Source organism: Dinoponera quadriceps, unplaced genomic scaffold (genome assembly GCF_001313825.1).
Source record: "Dinoponera quadriceps isolate SergipeBrazil2010 unplaced genomic scaffold, ASM131382v1 scaffold3797, whole genome shotgun sequence".
NCBI classification, from domain to species: Eukaryota; Metazoa; Arthropoda; class Insecta; order Hymenoptera; family Formicidae; genus Dinoponera; species Dinoponera quadriceps.
The window spans coordinates 1-15,674 of record NW_014557769.1 but is presented as its reverse complement, the minus strand read 5'-3'; the positions used below and the strand labels follow the sequence as shown (position 1 = coordinate 15,674).

Genomic DNA, 15,674 nt, shown 5'->3' with positions numbered 1-15,674 from the left:
TTGCGCTACGAATTGCTGCCGCATACACCGTACTCTCCGAATTTCGTCCTTTGCGACTTCTTCCTGTTTTCAAACTTGAAAAAATAGCTCGGTGGAAAGAGATTCACGTCGAATAAAAAGGTCATCGCCGAAACAGTGACTTATTTTGCAGAATTCGCCAAATTGTATTTTTTAAAAGGGTTAAAAATTAGCAGGGGTGTTGGGAAAAATGTGTCCTTCTTAAAGGGGATTACGTCAAAAAGTAAAAAAAAATTTTGTGAAAAACTAGTCTTCATTATTAACACGGGTACTTATTGATTTACTCTCGTATATCCTTGTACAGAAACTTGGTATTCATCATTTTTTGAAGTCATAAGCTCTCATTAACTCGGATTGAACGAGAAGCTACAAACAATGGTGCGATCGCGCGTGCTCGCGACACCAATAGAAGCAATCGTAGGTTCAACGGGAGTAGAGTTTATAAACATCATTATGGGCTAATCATTATTATAGTTGCGATTTCAGGTCAGTATCGTGAAGTTGACTACTTACACTTTAAAGTCAACGACAAGGTATTTATCCGCCGAGGTATCAAAAATGTGCAAAAATCCGTTATCACGAGCAAGATTGCCGTATTCGTCGATACGCGAACCAATTGCCACTTCAGAGACCGGAAAGCTCCTCATACATAAATGTAACCGATAAATATTTTCCGCACTGCAAATGAATTAGACATACACGAGAGGAATGTCGGAAACTACACAAAGAGCTGATCGAGAAGTCGAAGACTATTGCAAAACGCCGCGGGAATGTGTGAAATATAAATTCTGCTAAAGGCAAAAGAAGCATGATTAATCGAAAAAATGCGGCTAACGACGAAGCAACTGAATCAAAACGCTTCAAAGCGCCTGACGCGACGCGAAGCGCCCGCGAGATTCAAGTAATCAAATTAGAAGGGTAAGCTGTATATGGAATTAGAGCTAATATCATGTCGTCAAGACTGAAATTTGTAGAAAAAAAGGCAAAGTTGGTTGATAACTTACAAATATAAGGAATTATTTTATTCATCAAAATATGCACCCATATTGTCTATACACTTTTGCCATTTAAGCGGCAGGTTGTTCAGGCTGGTGGTATAAAACCCTAGCGGACGAGAGTCAATGAATTCCTTGAAAGCCAGTTTTACAGCATTGTAGGAATTAAATTGTTTTCCTATTAAAAAGTTGTTCAAATTGCGGAAGAAGTGGTAGTCAGTAGGGGCTAGGTCTGGTGAGTATGGAGGATGATGAAAAAGTTCCAACTCCAATTCCTGTAGTTTTGCCAAAGCCATTTGTGCAGTATGTGGTCTAGCGTTATCATGCAATAAGATAGGAATCGATCTGTTGACCAATCTAGGCTGTTTTTCTTTAAGTTTTTGCATCATTTCGTTCAGTTGGTTGCAATATATTTCTGCTGTGATCGATGAGCCAGGTTTCATGAAATCATAATGGATCACACCTGCGCTAGACAACCAAACACTCACCATCAGCTTTTTTTCATGAATATTGCGCTTTGGAGTGTATTTTGGTGATTCATCCTTGTCCAACCACTGTGCTGAACGTTTGCGATTGCCATATTGGATTCATTTCTCATCACAAGTGACAATTCGATTAAAAAATGGATTAGATTTGTGGTGAGAAAGCAACATCAATCAAGCTTCCAAACGCTTTTGTTTCTATTTTTCATTCAGTTCATGTGAAACCCACTATCCAACTTTTTCACTTTACCGATTTGAGCTAAGTGAGTTAATATTGTTTGTTCGCTAACACCAAACTTCGACGATAATTCATATTCAATTCAGGCACTCTGAGATGGGTCAGACTCAACGGTGACCTTTAGTTTGTCATTATTGCCCTTTGATTCTAGGCGACCGCGTGGCTCATTTGTGAGATCAAAGTTATTTGTATGAAATTTGGCGAACCAATTTGATACTGTCTGCTGCGTAGTAACACTAGAGCCAAATACACTATTAATGTTTCGCGCGATGCCGTAGTTCCACATAAGAACTCATACTTCATAATAGTGCGAATTTCCGATCGTTCCATTATCAACAAAATTAATTTTTAAAAAAAGGTTTTAATATTTTTTAGAGTTTAATGATTTCTTTAAACAGGCGAAATGTGTAACTTTCCAACAAAAAAACAGAACGGTAATATATTAGGTTGGGAAAAAGAAATCCAATATTTTTTCGCTAGATGACTGTAGTGATCGATATCTCGTAAAGTATCGATCAATCAATTTCAGATTTTTGCTTGTTTGAAAGGTGACATTTTGAACTAAAAAAATTCTTTTGTTGTTTTTTGTTTGGTCCACTCAGTTGTGAGTTACAGGGTGTTAAAAATGGAAGTCAACAAAGAGAAAATTCGGTATATTTTACAGTTTTTCTTTGATAAAGGCGAAAATGCAAGCCAGGCGGCTGTAATTATGAATGGTGTTTATGGTGCCGATACTGTAAAAGCCAATTACGTGCAATTTTGGTTTCGTTGATTCCTTTCAGGTATTTTTGATGTTAAAGATGCACCTCGCACAGGTAGGCCCGTAGTCGAGAATATCGATAAAATCACAGAAATAATCGACCGGCATGTTAGCAGTCGTAGCATCGCCCAGGAGCTAAAGATCGACCATAAAACACTTTTAAACCATTTGCGCAAAACTATATTCAAAAAGAAGCTCGATGTTTGGATGTCACACCAATAACACAAAGAAACATGATGGATCGAATTTCCATCTGCGAAGCCTTGGCCAAACGGAATGAAGTCGACCAATTTCTTAAACGGATGGTGACTGGGGAGAAATGGGTCACATACGACAACATTGTGCGAAAACGATCGTGGTCAAAGCGCGGTGAAGCAGCTCAAACAGTGGCCAAACCAACGGCCAGCAAGGTTTGCTGTGCATTTGGTGGGACTGGAAAGGAATCATTTATTATGAGTTGTTTCCATGTGGCCAAACACTAAATTCGAATCTCTACTGTCAACAACTGAACCGTTTGAAGCTAGCGATTGACCAGAAATGGCCAGAATTGGCCAACAGGAGAGGTGTTGTATTCCATCAGGACAACGCCAGGCCACATGTCTATAGTGACTCACCAGAAACTCCGGGAGCTTGGTTGGGAAGTTTGGATGCATCTATCATATAGTCCGGCACTAAGCGATTACCATGTTTTTCTTGCATTGCAAAACTTCCTTAGTGATAAAAAATTGGCATCAAGAGAAGATTGTGAAAATCGATTACTAGAGTTTTTCGCCAATAGGGACCATGGCTTCTACGAGAGAGGCATTATGAAGCTACCTTTAAAATGGCAACAAATTATAAAACAAAACGGTGCATATTTTATCCAAATCGGACGACCTGAAACATGTTAAATAAAGTCTTGAAGTTCACGTAAAAATAATGGATTTCTTTTTCCCCAGCCTAATATTAAGCCAATGTCATATATTAAGCTGTTACAGTTGGCAATATTATTAACTACAAATTTCATCCTTGCCAATCTAATACATATACTTACAGTTATTATTAATTGGGCACATATATTTACATTTTAGCACTAAAAAGAAACTTTTTGGTTAAGCTGAATTTTCCAGAAATGAGGCAGTGATACACTGGCGAGAGACGTCCCACATCCCGCCGATGCTAAACATACGTAACATATCCGAATAGTCAAGCAAAGCTCTGTGAAATTTAAATGGCTTCGGAAAGTGAAGTGGGCCAAATAGGCCGAGCGATATTTAAGGCGCGTAAAAGCAAGCCTCCGTCACATGGTTCAATACAGCTGGAGACAGTGAATGTACTTTGGGCATTTATATTATATTCGTCCTTATGCGTAAAAAGACTTTATCGCTGTCATTCTTTACGCGATGCCGTTTGCGAAAATAAACACTTGAAATATTTGATACTCTTGACAAAGAATGCCCCCCCCCCCTCCCCCGCAATACACCAGGGTCTGTCGAAAATTCTGGAACGGCCAATTATTGAAAAATATAATTTTAAAAAATGTTTTCAATAAAAGTTGTAGGGTTTAAAAAAGCTATCAGACTATTGATAATTGATTGAATATTGATAATTGTTTGGCCTTAGAATGACTTTAAAAAACGTAATTAAGTTAACATAAAAATCTTGAACGAAACCCTTTATTTCTTGTTATATATTTTTATAGATGACGTTGAGACGTTTCCAAAACACTGGTTACAAACTTTTTTTCATAAGAACTTTCTTGAATGTTTCAATACCGCTGGCACTTAGCATTATCCATGTGCCTCGTGGAGGTTACATGATCGGATTTACACTTCTTGTGTGTGTGTGTGTGTGTGTGGCGTGCACGTGTCTACCATCGTGGACGTAATCTCGTATCTAACGATTTGGGCCTAACGATTTGGGATTTTTGGCATCACTCACGCGCACACATTTGCGCCCACGTATGCTACGCAGAACTGACGCAGCTTCAGAAAATTTGCTAAATTATAAATATCCATCTGTGAATATAATTTGTCCTACACTAACATTATTCATTTTTCATTTAGTACGACCCGTATAAAATGCATTTGGTACAGAAGCTGTCCGAAGACGACTTTGACAGGAGAAATGAATTCTGCGATACGATAGTGACACGATTTCATGATAATAACTAATTTTTTATTTGAATTTGTTTCTCCGATCAAGCTACCTTTGAATTAAAAGGATCAGTTTATTGACGTAATTTGAGATACTGGACTGGTGAAAATCCTTATTAAAGGAGAGACTGTCACACGTAATATCCCCAGAAGATAAATGTTTGGGACGGGATATTCTCTAATTCTGTCATAGGGCTATTTTTTCTCGACGGGAATTTGACAGCAGAAATTTAATTAAATTTGTTTAACGACACGATTTTTTCGGATAGACCCCCGTTTAGCTGAGATTTGGCTCGCCGGAGCCCAGGGTTTAGAAGGAGAGGTGAGGGTATTGAGAGAGAGAGAGAGAGAGACGTCCTTATTATTCTATTCAGTTATTTATAGTCCATATACAAGTGTATTTGCTGGCGGGGTTATGTACACGGATCGGATAGGCGAAGGAGACGGCGGTCTTCGTGCTACGGAGCGTTCCGGTGCTCCTCGGTCCCGCGGCCGTATCCACGCCTGGTCAATGCGTCGACAACATCGCGGGTGCTCTCCCTTAGAGCCCGGTTGCCCTTAGAGCCCGGTTGCCGGGAAGCTCCTCCGTAGGTGCTCCCGCTGCTGCGGTCGGATCGGTCGTTCGGGTTGACCGGCGACGATCTCCCGATCTGTTCTGAAGTCTAGGCGATGGTGTCGGCCCGACGGCGTGTCTCTCCGTTGAAAGACGGGTTCGGCGCTCTCCTGTAGCCGAGGCAGAGATTTACCCCTGGCGCCGCCTGGCGGTGGTGCCGTGTTTCAACCCTTCGTGGGGTAGTGGTGCGACCACAACTTCCTGGGTTCACCGTGAGAAGGGCAGGTGTACGGTGGAGGCGAGCACCGATACCGGCTGCCCTGGCCTTGTCGGTGGGGCAAGTCGACGCCTGCCCGACATTCTCCGTATGGCTTGCTCGCCTGAGCGCGGCGGAGAATGACTGTGCACTCGATGCTCGGTGTGGGCTTGATATAACGCTAGCCCCCATCTCGCCGGCGAGTGAGTGGGGTCGAGCGTGCGCCACCTAGCGGCGCTTCAGTGGTACTACTTTAGTAACATGTTTGTTCTCGAGAGAATGGAGCTGCCTCTACGCCGCCTAGCGGCGTCCTGGCAGCATTGCTCTCGGGTGGTCGGGGAGCGTCAGGGCACGGTGTCATGCACCCTTCGGGGTAGCTGTAACGAAGGCCCTCGTGCGCTTTGTTACATTTGTTGCATAACCAAGTGGTACTAACTATCCGAAACATCGTTGGAGATGCTTTTGAACATGTTTGGTTTTAACAAGTTAGAGTTCTTCCTTATTTCGGTTTAAATGTTTGTCATTTTCTACATGAAACTTTTGTTGGTCGATGGATTTGTAAGAGAGGTACGATTGAACAGCCGCTAAGATCTGGTCTAAGTCTGTTAGACTTTATCTACTAGGGACATTTAAAAAGTATAATGCATGAAACAAAACTTAGAAACATAGACGATCCAAAAGAAAAAAAGATTAAATGTTTCAGATTTCATTATACCAGAATTTTTGAGAAATGTTTAAATACATTTTATGTTCTCTTGGGACACTATCCAACAGCACAAGGCCATCAGTTTGAACATTTATTAGAATTATAAACACACCCACTACTCTTGATAGACATAGACGCATGCATGCACACCACACACATACACACACACACACTTAGCAGCAAAAAGGGTTTCTTCTTCTGCTAGTACTATACCTGTGTCCAGGCGTAAGGTGACCTCTCTCACACGCCTGCAGTACGTATGTTGATTATACACAAGAATATGGGACCTATAGCTTAACGCCGGTTTCGAACGGCATTGTTTTTTGGAGAAGGTGTACTAGACAAGGATATTCTCGGTGGTTTTCCATTGACTTCCGAGAGGAAACACGAGCGTAAATATTTTAGCTTCTACTGGTATCTAATCCGGAATCGCTGATATAGACCACTGCGTTGTCTGTTATGCTACGCTCGTGCAACAACTCGCGAAAATGTGATTGAATGTATTAAAAATGCTTGCAGAGATATCGCACAAATACTATTACTTTTTCAGGAATCATTTAAAAACCGGATCAGAAAATACACTAAAGTTGAAAGTCATCACTTTGAACATTCAATGACGTAATTTCATATTTTTAAATTGTTTCATTTTTCTTAAATGTAATTTTTCATCAAACTGAGCTAACTCTGTGCGTGTGAAAATTTGTGCATGCGTTTGGCCTCATTTTCACCGATTGCACCATTTAAAATAATTAGAAAAAATATTTAAGATAACAGTTACTTTGCTTTTAGTGTTCAATCATAATATCTGATAAAAATTAGGGGTTCCCTTAAAAAAAAACAAAGTTTGTTGATCTCATTTTGACCAACAATATTGCCATCTTGCTGCCCTCGAAACAAACAAATTTTATCTAAAACAATTTTTTCGTTGGATGCACATTTCTCGAGATATTTGAGTCCTCAAGTTAAATGCCTCACTTTGTATATATTAATAATATAAATATATAATCATACAGACATATATTTATAAATATACTATATGCAATAACGATATACAATACAATACATATGCATAACAAATTTACAGAATATATCAGAGCTTATACATAATTTCTTTATAGATGAATAAGATGCAATGTAAATTATGTTATTAATTATTTATAGAGTATACGACTCGCTTTGTCAGCTTACAGTGCGTCATGGATCGGCAAGTCGCCAAAAATGAAAAGCGATATTTTCATAATGCTACAAAGGAGTCAAAAACCACTTTTAATATCCATGGGTGACTTATTACCTGCTCTCACGTTAGAATATTACGTAAACGTAAGACAAATTTTAATAAGGAAAAGACATATTTGTGTTTTAGTACTCAATGTTTCAAAACTTTTATATTGTTTTTACAGTTCTTAACCACAGTCTTATCATATTTCATGACGATGAGAGCCGCGATCAGCACGTAAATCATTATGTAACTATTATATAATTATTTAGTATTGAACAAATGCCTCTTGTATTAAAAATGGTGTAATCTGATTATATTATTTATAGAGAAATGGATAAATGTATGTAAATATTATAAACGTTGTATTTGTACTTTAACGTTGTACTTTGTTGTTTTACTTCTTATTGCCAGGCCCATCTACGTATATGCAAAGACTGCCAGGGCCGATACAGCGATGTAAACTCATGGAGGCAAGGTATCAGCCCGTGACAGTTCTCGCATACGTACCGCGGGCCGAAAGATCAGCCCGCTGGCAGCCAAAGGATTAAGCTTTGGCTACATTGACGTATTTTATAATAATTATTAGCGTAACACGGTAATTTTCAGGCGGTTGGTTAGGAAAGGGAATAAAAGTAGAAAGGAAGGGATTGTTTGTAAGAAAGATGAGAGGGTGGTAAAAGGTTGAAGGAAGTAAGAGATGGAGTAATTAAGAGTATAATGATAGATGTCGAGAATAAGAAAATAGAAGAAGAAGCCTGACAGAGGACGGAGTGGAAACTTAGAGATTAAGTAAGGAAGAAAAAGAAAGATAGGATAGAATAAGAGGAGATGCTATAAGAAGAAAAGAAAGAAATGAGGAGGGAAAAGTAAAAGGGGCAAGGAAAAAAGATGGGAATCTCGATGAATAAAAGAAAAGAGCAAAGTATTAGAAATTAGGTATTAGAGAAAAAAAAACGAGATACAAAGGAGAATAAGTAAACAAAAATAGAAGATTTGAAATAAGATAAATAATTATAGCCTTCCTATAACCGACCTCTTGAAATAGATAAATAATTATATCTATTAGGATAGAGTGGTGACAAAATAAATGAAGTAGCTAGAGAGATAAGACAAGGAGGATAGAAAAAGAGAATAGATATAGAAAACAAGGAGGGATAATAGAGAAATATTAATTATAGAATGAAAATGAGGACAAAAAAGATGTAGAAGTACAGGGAAAATATCTGCGGAAAAGGAGAAAATAAGAATTAAAGGATTCCAGGATAAGAGATAAGGAAAAAATGATATTTTGAACAAGTAACAAAAAATAAGTAATAAAAGACAAAGATCCCCTGTCACGTCGTACTATGTGTTTGATTGTTGTTAATTTGTCCTTTTCGAGGTCAGAGGATTTAATCAATTTATCTCGAGATGGAAAAGTGTGTGTGTGTGTGTTTGTGTGTGTGTGTGTGTGTGTCGGCGCACGTGCACGCGCATGTATGTATATGTGTATGCGCGTGCGTAGGTGCGCGCGCGCATGTATGTTTTTTTTCTGAGGGTAGTATCTAAAGACACCATGGAACCTGTACGCCACATGAGTGGAATTCCTACCCACTAAAAAACCACTTCTTTATATTCCACTACCACCCAACAGGACCGCCATCAAGCATTATTTTGTGGAAAAATTGTACAGATTGGCTATGATAGCCCCTTCAATCTTAGGTATTATTGCTTAATAAACCTCATTCTCACCTTCCTATAGCCGACCTCTTCGCTTGCATTCCTCTTGCCTTAGTTTTCTAATGATGCCGGCAGCATAGTCTGCTATCGCATTCCAATGCTTTTGGAAGACCAATATTCGAGAGACGATGTTCTCCGGAGTCAGCTGTTGCTGGAGGAGCTGGTAGATTTCCATCTTCTCTTCGTGAAAGCGCGACTAATTAAGGAAGATATGCTTTACAACTTTAATCGCGGGAAAACAGAATGGGCATATGGGATCATCATCCAGCTTAAAACAATGCTGGTACAATTTAAAACAGCCGTATCCAATCAACAGCTAGGTCAGGTAATGATCTACCCCCCCGTGTTTCTGTCTAATCCACACGGCGATGTTTGGAATAAATGTGCGTGTGAATGTGTGCTTGCGCGCGCGCGTGTGTGTGTGTGTGTATTAACTATTGATAATTTTAGTTATTTTTTCAAAATCTCTTTTACATTGTATTCTTATATGATAAAATATGATAATGTGTAAATCTTTTAAGCGATTGAAGAGAGAATGTAGGGTTGAACTGCGGAGGTTTGGGTATTGGAAAGTTAAATGTAATACTACTCTTGCAGATGATAATGGAGGAATGCTTAAAACATACATTTATTATGGTTTATTATGATTTCGGCTATAAGCATCATCATGGGATAAATTATAACAACGTATAAGAAACAGTTAAAATAGAATATCGATCATGCAAGTGATTTCTTTTATCTATAATGATAATGATGATAATGATGATGATGATGTTAATAATGATAATACGCTCGGATGATACGCTCGAATATGTTTGATATGTCCACGAATGAACAGTTTGAATCTGAATGTTTATTTATACAAATGAATTAATATACATAAGTCTGTTTATGTGCATCAGTTTGTCTGCCCGTTCTGTCTTACCGTCGTTTATCTGCCTTTTTGTCTGAAATGATTTTCGGCGATCACTTTTTTATAGGCAGGTGATGAGACGTTCCCGAGCTCTTGCTACCTCTTTAAAGAAAGGAAAAGATGTTTCTCATGATATGAAACATAATCAATATTTATGGTATGCACTTCTTATCAATCTGTTGATTTTTCGATTCAAGTCGTGTGTCACCGGTCGTTATATTCCAATTAATATGTAAAGTTATGTAGACGTAGCACCTTTTCTTTTAAGTCATACATAGTGAATTAGCAACAATAAGACCACATATGTGCATAATACATATTGAATCTAATTAGGTTTGGTGTAAAACAAAATGCCTATATAAAAAAATTTTGTTATTTATTATAATATTAAATCTTGATATATTATCGGCCGAGATAAGGTGGCAATTGAGAGGTGATGGAAAATAATTAAATTGAGTGGTGGTGAAAAATAATTAAATTTAGACAAACGAAATGAAAAAAATGAGTATAGAGATAATAGGTTAACATAGTTCGTTTGAAGAAGAGGATATAAAAATTTTGATGGGAAGGTTCGAGACAGCACGCAATCGAACATTACACTTCTAGACATGATATTATAAACTTACGAGACCGGATGTTATTGCGCGCCAGTAGCGGCCACCGAAAAAGAAAGAGGAGGCGAACACTCGAGTAGACGGTAGAGAGCTGGCAACGGTGATACACCACGAGGAAAATGATATAATCCACGACATTACGTTCTCACAGATTTTTTTTCTTTTCACACTGACATTTGCGGCGAGTTCTTAAAATTTTACTACAAGGCAGAACGAGAGGCTAGACACATTAGTATCAGTATACGAGTGTTAGCGAAATACAGTCAACCCTCCTATAACGCGGTGAGTGCGTACCGCGTTATATGGAAACCGCGCTATAAGAAACTCGGATTTAACCGTACAAACCAGGCTAATTCGTAGCGCGTTGTATGGAAACCATCTACCGCGTTGTATGGAAACCGCGCTATAAGAAACTCAGAATTAGTACAAATCACATCATTCGTACCGCGTTATATGGAGACCAATAAATACAAAAGACAAGATAAATTATAAATTATTTTTATTGAATTGAAGAGTTCATATAAGGAAATGATAAAAAAAAATGAAACAAAAACTAAACTAAAAAACTGTTTTCCAATAAAAAAAAAGAAAGACTTTTGTAAAATTATGTAATCTTTTAACACTCATCCTCGCTGTCAAATATGAGTCGCCTAACTCGTCTTCTTTTAATGGGTAAAATGTCTTCCTCACTTGGTTCATCTTCACATTGGTTTTCGATTGTAGCTTTTTTTTCTAACTCCACTAAAACCTCTCTATAGGGAGCTAAGCAATTTCTTAACTCTCTTTTAAACTTTGCGCTGCGCACCGTTGAATGATCAATTTGAATGAAATGAAGTTCTAATTCTTTAGCCAAATTTAGCCCTTTTTTCACATCTTGTAAATCAAGATTTGGCACCCATTCGTTTTCCATATTTTCGTTTAGCAATGCATTTGAGGTAGGTGCATCAATTAATTCCATCAGTTCTTCCTCATCTAAAGTTTCTTCCCCGAGTACTAGTTCTCTTACATCCTGATGGCTTACTACAAATTCTTCATCGCTTAAACGAGAAGCAATGTTTACTATTTCTGAAACTGGGAGTGAAATTGTAGAATCATCTTGTATTGCTTGAACCATTTGAGGTAAAAGAGGTTTCCAACACGCATTAAGCGTTGATGGTTTAATTTCCGCGCAGGCCGATGACACGGTTCTAATACAATCTAAAATAGTAAATTCTTTCCACACTTGAGTAAGAGTTTTATTTTCACTATTTTCTAATCTGTCGAAAATGGTTTGGAAAAGTTGGCGTGTGTAGTACATTTTTAAAGTTTGAATGACTCCTTGGTCCAAAGGTTGTATTAATGACGTGCAGTTAGGAGGAAGGAAGACCATTTTCACATTTGGATGATCCAGTTCTATGTTGTGGCAACCAGCGTTATCAAGAACCAATAAAACTTTGAAATACAAATTTTTTTCCATCGTATAGATTTCCACTGCCGGGATAAAACAATTATAAAACCAATCCTTAAATAAATCTTGAGTCATCCAAGCTTTCTTATTAGATCGCCAGAATACAGGCAATTGGGTCTTATTAATGTTTTTCATTACACGGGGAGTTGAAGAACGATTTATTATCATTGGTTTTATCATCAGGCTCCCTGATAGATTGCTGCACACATGAAGAGTGATACGTTCTTTTGAAGCTTTAAACCCCTGAGCACGCCTTTGATTTTTCGAAATGAAGGTTCTAGATGGTAGTTTTTTCCAATATAATGCCGTCTCATCGGCGTTAAAAATCTGATCAGGTGAATAACCTCCTTCATTGATAATTCTAGCTAGTTCCAGCTTATAATTTTCGGCAGCCTCAGCATCTGCTGAGGCCTGTTCTCCTTGAAACTTAATATTGTGCAATGTGTACCTTTTTTTTAGTTTTTCAAACCATCCTTTACTCGCGACAAACGAATGATTTTGTAGCCCTGCATAAGAATGCCCAATATTCCTTAAATGTTCGTAGATTTTAAGTGCTTTCTGCTTGATAAGATTTCCACTGATAGGAATCTTTTTGGTTATACAGTCTTCCAACCAGATCATTAACGCCCGTTCCATTTTAACTATATTAGAATTTCGTGTGCGAGTGACACGTTTCGCACCTAACGGACAACCATTTGCCACAGTTTTCCTTATATTATCTGCATTTTTCTTTAAGGTTCGAATTGTAGATTCATTCAAATTTGTTGATTTTGCAACAGACGATATTTTTTCCCCACCTTCTAAACGATTTAAAATTTGGATTTTATCTTCAAGAGATATAAACTTTCTTTTTAATCCTTTCCTTGTTTCTTTTGTGTTTGACATCATGCAAATCTAGGGTTAAAAATTACTTTATTATTATTATATTAGAACAAATGAAGAATATTACTTACAGTATTGTGTAATGTTGTCCAATTATAAACCACAAATAAACCGTTTGAGTGCCACGGAGCGATTTTGCGCTTCTTCGCTGTCGCTCGAACAGTGCCAGCAATCTCAGCCGACATGTCACGCACGTCGTTTCTGTGACAATTGCTTGACGACGTGTATACCACGTCGTTGGCGATTCTGCGACAAAAGCATTACGACGTGCGTAGCACGTCTTTCCACCGCAAGTGGTTAAAATCATTCATTGGGTGCACAGAAAGAACTGATGGGACGTTGTTGAACGGAAACCGCGCTGTAAGAGTACCGCGTTATAGGAGGGCTGTCGCAATTTCAGCTCCGCGTTATATGGAAACCGCGTTCTGAGAATACCGCGTTATAGGAGGGTTGACTGTACACCTGGAGGTGATCGCGATTTCTAGAAAAAGCGTGCGGAAAACCCCTGGACTAGGCTGCTGAACAAGAAGTGTCTCATCATCAATCTTTCTCGCGGTCCTCTGACTCGCCTTCTTCTTCCTTTCATTTCGACGGAAGCGTTATCGGACACTGGCATTGATAAGAGTCGCGACCTAAAGGCTCCAGACCCGTCACACGCTTCTAAATAACGGTAAACGTTTTTCGAAAATTGAATCGGTGTAGAAAATGTGTGCATGGTAACTATTAAGGGTCGCACGTTTACAATGCTTTGAGTCGGTAATAACTATTTAATATTGATGTTTGTGCATCATGAATAAAGCTGGAGTGCTGGAGGGTGCAACATTCCAAATTGCGTGGGCCCTAATGGTGCTGCCGTTAATTTATTTAACAAACAGAGACGTAAAAAGGTTTCCTTTTGATTAGTTAATGTAACAATTAATTTCCCATGTTCCGAACCTCTAGTGCTCCCGTCTCACTCGCGAAACGGTGCGTTAGTCGCAGTTATATGAGGTGTATTCAGAAAATAACGGGAATTTTCGTTTTTTGAAAAAAATATTTATTTATTCGTCTACATTAATGTTGTCGCCTTCAAAATAGTACCCATTAGATATTATGCACTTGTGCCAGCGCTTCTTCCAATCCTCGAAACACTTCTCAAACTCGACCTTTGGGATAGCTTTTAGCTCTTTCAGCGATGCGCTTTTAATGTCATCTATGCTTGTAAAACGACGGCCCTTTAAGGTTCTCTTTATTTTTGGAAATAGGAAAAAGTCATACGGAGCCATGTCTGGCGAATATGGAGGCTGGGGCATCGTTACAGTATTGTTTTTGGCCAAAAATTCACGAACAAGCAATTAAGTGATGTGAAATTTTGCTGCCACGCGTTTCATAACCAAAACATTCGAAAAAATTTCATGGCATGAGCCAATCAATATGCCAACATCATCAGCGACTTCTCTGATTGTGATTCGGCGATCGTTCATAACCATTTCTTTCATTTTTTCCACGTTTTCATCGGTTGTTGATGTGCTGGGGCGTCCGGGGCGTTTGTCATCTTCAACATCTTTACGGCCATCTTGGAAACGCTTATACCACTCGTAAACCCTTATTTTACTCATAGCAGACTCACCATAGGCTTTTGTTAACATTTCACACACTTTGTTACACTTTTTTTACGCAAAATTTGATACAAATTCTTTAATCCATTTCTTTTAACAAACGAAAATCGCCGAGTTCATAAAAACACGTCTAACCTTAGCGGCTGCCACAGACAAAGTAAACAATGAATACAGCTGAAAATTTTATCATACTTCAGGGGCATGTATATCAACATAATAAAAAAAAATTTTGACGATCGGACTCTCCAAACCCGCGAAATTTAAAAATTCCCGTTATTTTATGAACACACCTCGCACATGGTGTCTCAGACCACATGTACACCCCTTTTATCTCGGAAACATATTTTAGAAAAAAATATTTCAGACAAAGTTGTATGGCTTCAAGATGAACATAAGATGGTGTCATTGATTTGATCTTGAATAGTCGTTTGAAAGTCATATGAAGGTCACGTTTTTCCAAAGGGTATACCTTATTTTTCATTAAATACTCTTGAAGCTTATTTTAAGAGCTTTCGAAAACACTATAATTAAATATTTTTTCATTATGAACTTTTTGAATTGTAAGCTTAAAAATTTCAACATTTTAACAATGAAAAATGATACTTGCTTCACTTATCTACGGTGTAACTATCTTACTGGTAGTTCGTTTACATTACAATTGTAAGAGATTAATTAATACACTTCACATTCGACAAGAAACTTTTGAAATTGGTAATAACTGTTTTAACATAGAATATGCAAACGCTGAGAAAAATTGCTCTGTTTGAAGTATAAAGAGACAATTTGTTTTATAACGATAATATACGTTGCAAGAAATTGTGAGTTCTAACTGTTTCAAACAACTGTTTGATAATTTGTTTCATTATATACAACTGATGAGTTCTATATGATATACCATTTCATACCTATTTTATATATTATTAATTGGACTAAACTTGCTCGCTTCACTGAATAACAGTTAGAGCGGCATATCAATTTATTCTTATTATAAAAAATCTTATTGAGGAAGAATGTACAGTTAATGAATGGAATACTGCTGAATAAACATCGTACTGTTCATCAAATTTGTAAACAATACATATTTCGAATGAATATATACAGGGTGTCCCAGACCACCCGTCTCACCCGATTTTTTCGTA

The 15,674-nt window shown here is 37.9% G+C and overlaps 1 protein-coding gene, 1 long non-coding RNA gene and 1 pseudogene across 2 annotated transcripts; all 3 read right to left on the bottom strand.

Annotated features, from left to right (window-relative positions):
* Positions 1-1,039: 1,039 nt before the first annotated feature.
* Positions 1,040-2,063, bottom strand: LOC106749446 (annotated as a pseudogene).
* Positions 2,064-11,224: 9,161 nt separating this feature from the next.
* On the bottom strand, positions 11,225-12,691 carry LOC106749445 (tigger transposable element-derived protein 1-like). The gene has a single exon (XM_014628890.1). The coding sequence runs from the start codon at positions 12,689-12,691 to the stop codon at positions 11,225-11,227; it is 1,467 nt and encodes a 488-aa protein (XP_014484376.1).
* A 161-nt stretch (positions 12,692-12,852) lies between these two features.
* Positions 12,853-13,114, bottom strand: LOC106749447. The gene is made up of 2 exons (XR_001374862.1): positions 13,009-13,114; positions 12,853-12,949 (listed from the first exon to the last, which is right to left on the bottom strand). It is a non-coding gene; the product is annotated as an uncharacterized LOC106749447 (long non-coding RNA).
* Positions 13,115-15,674: the final 2,560 nt, after the last annotated feature.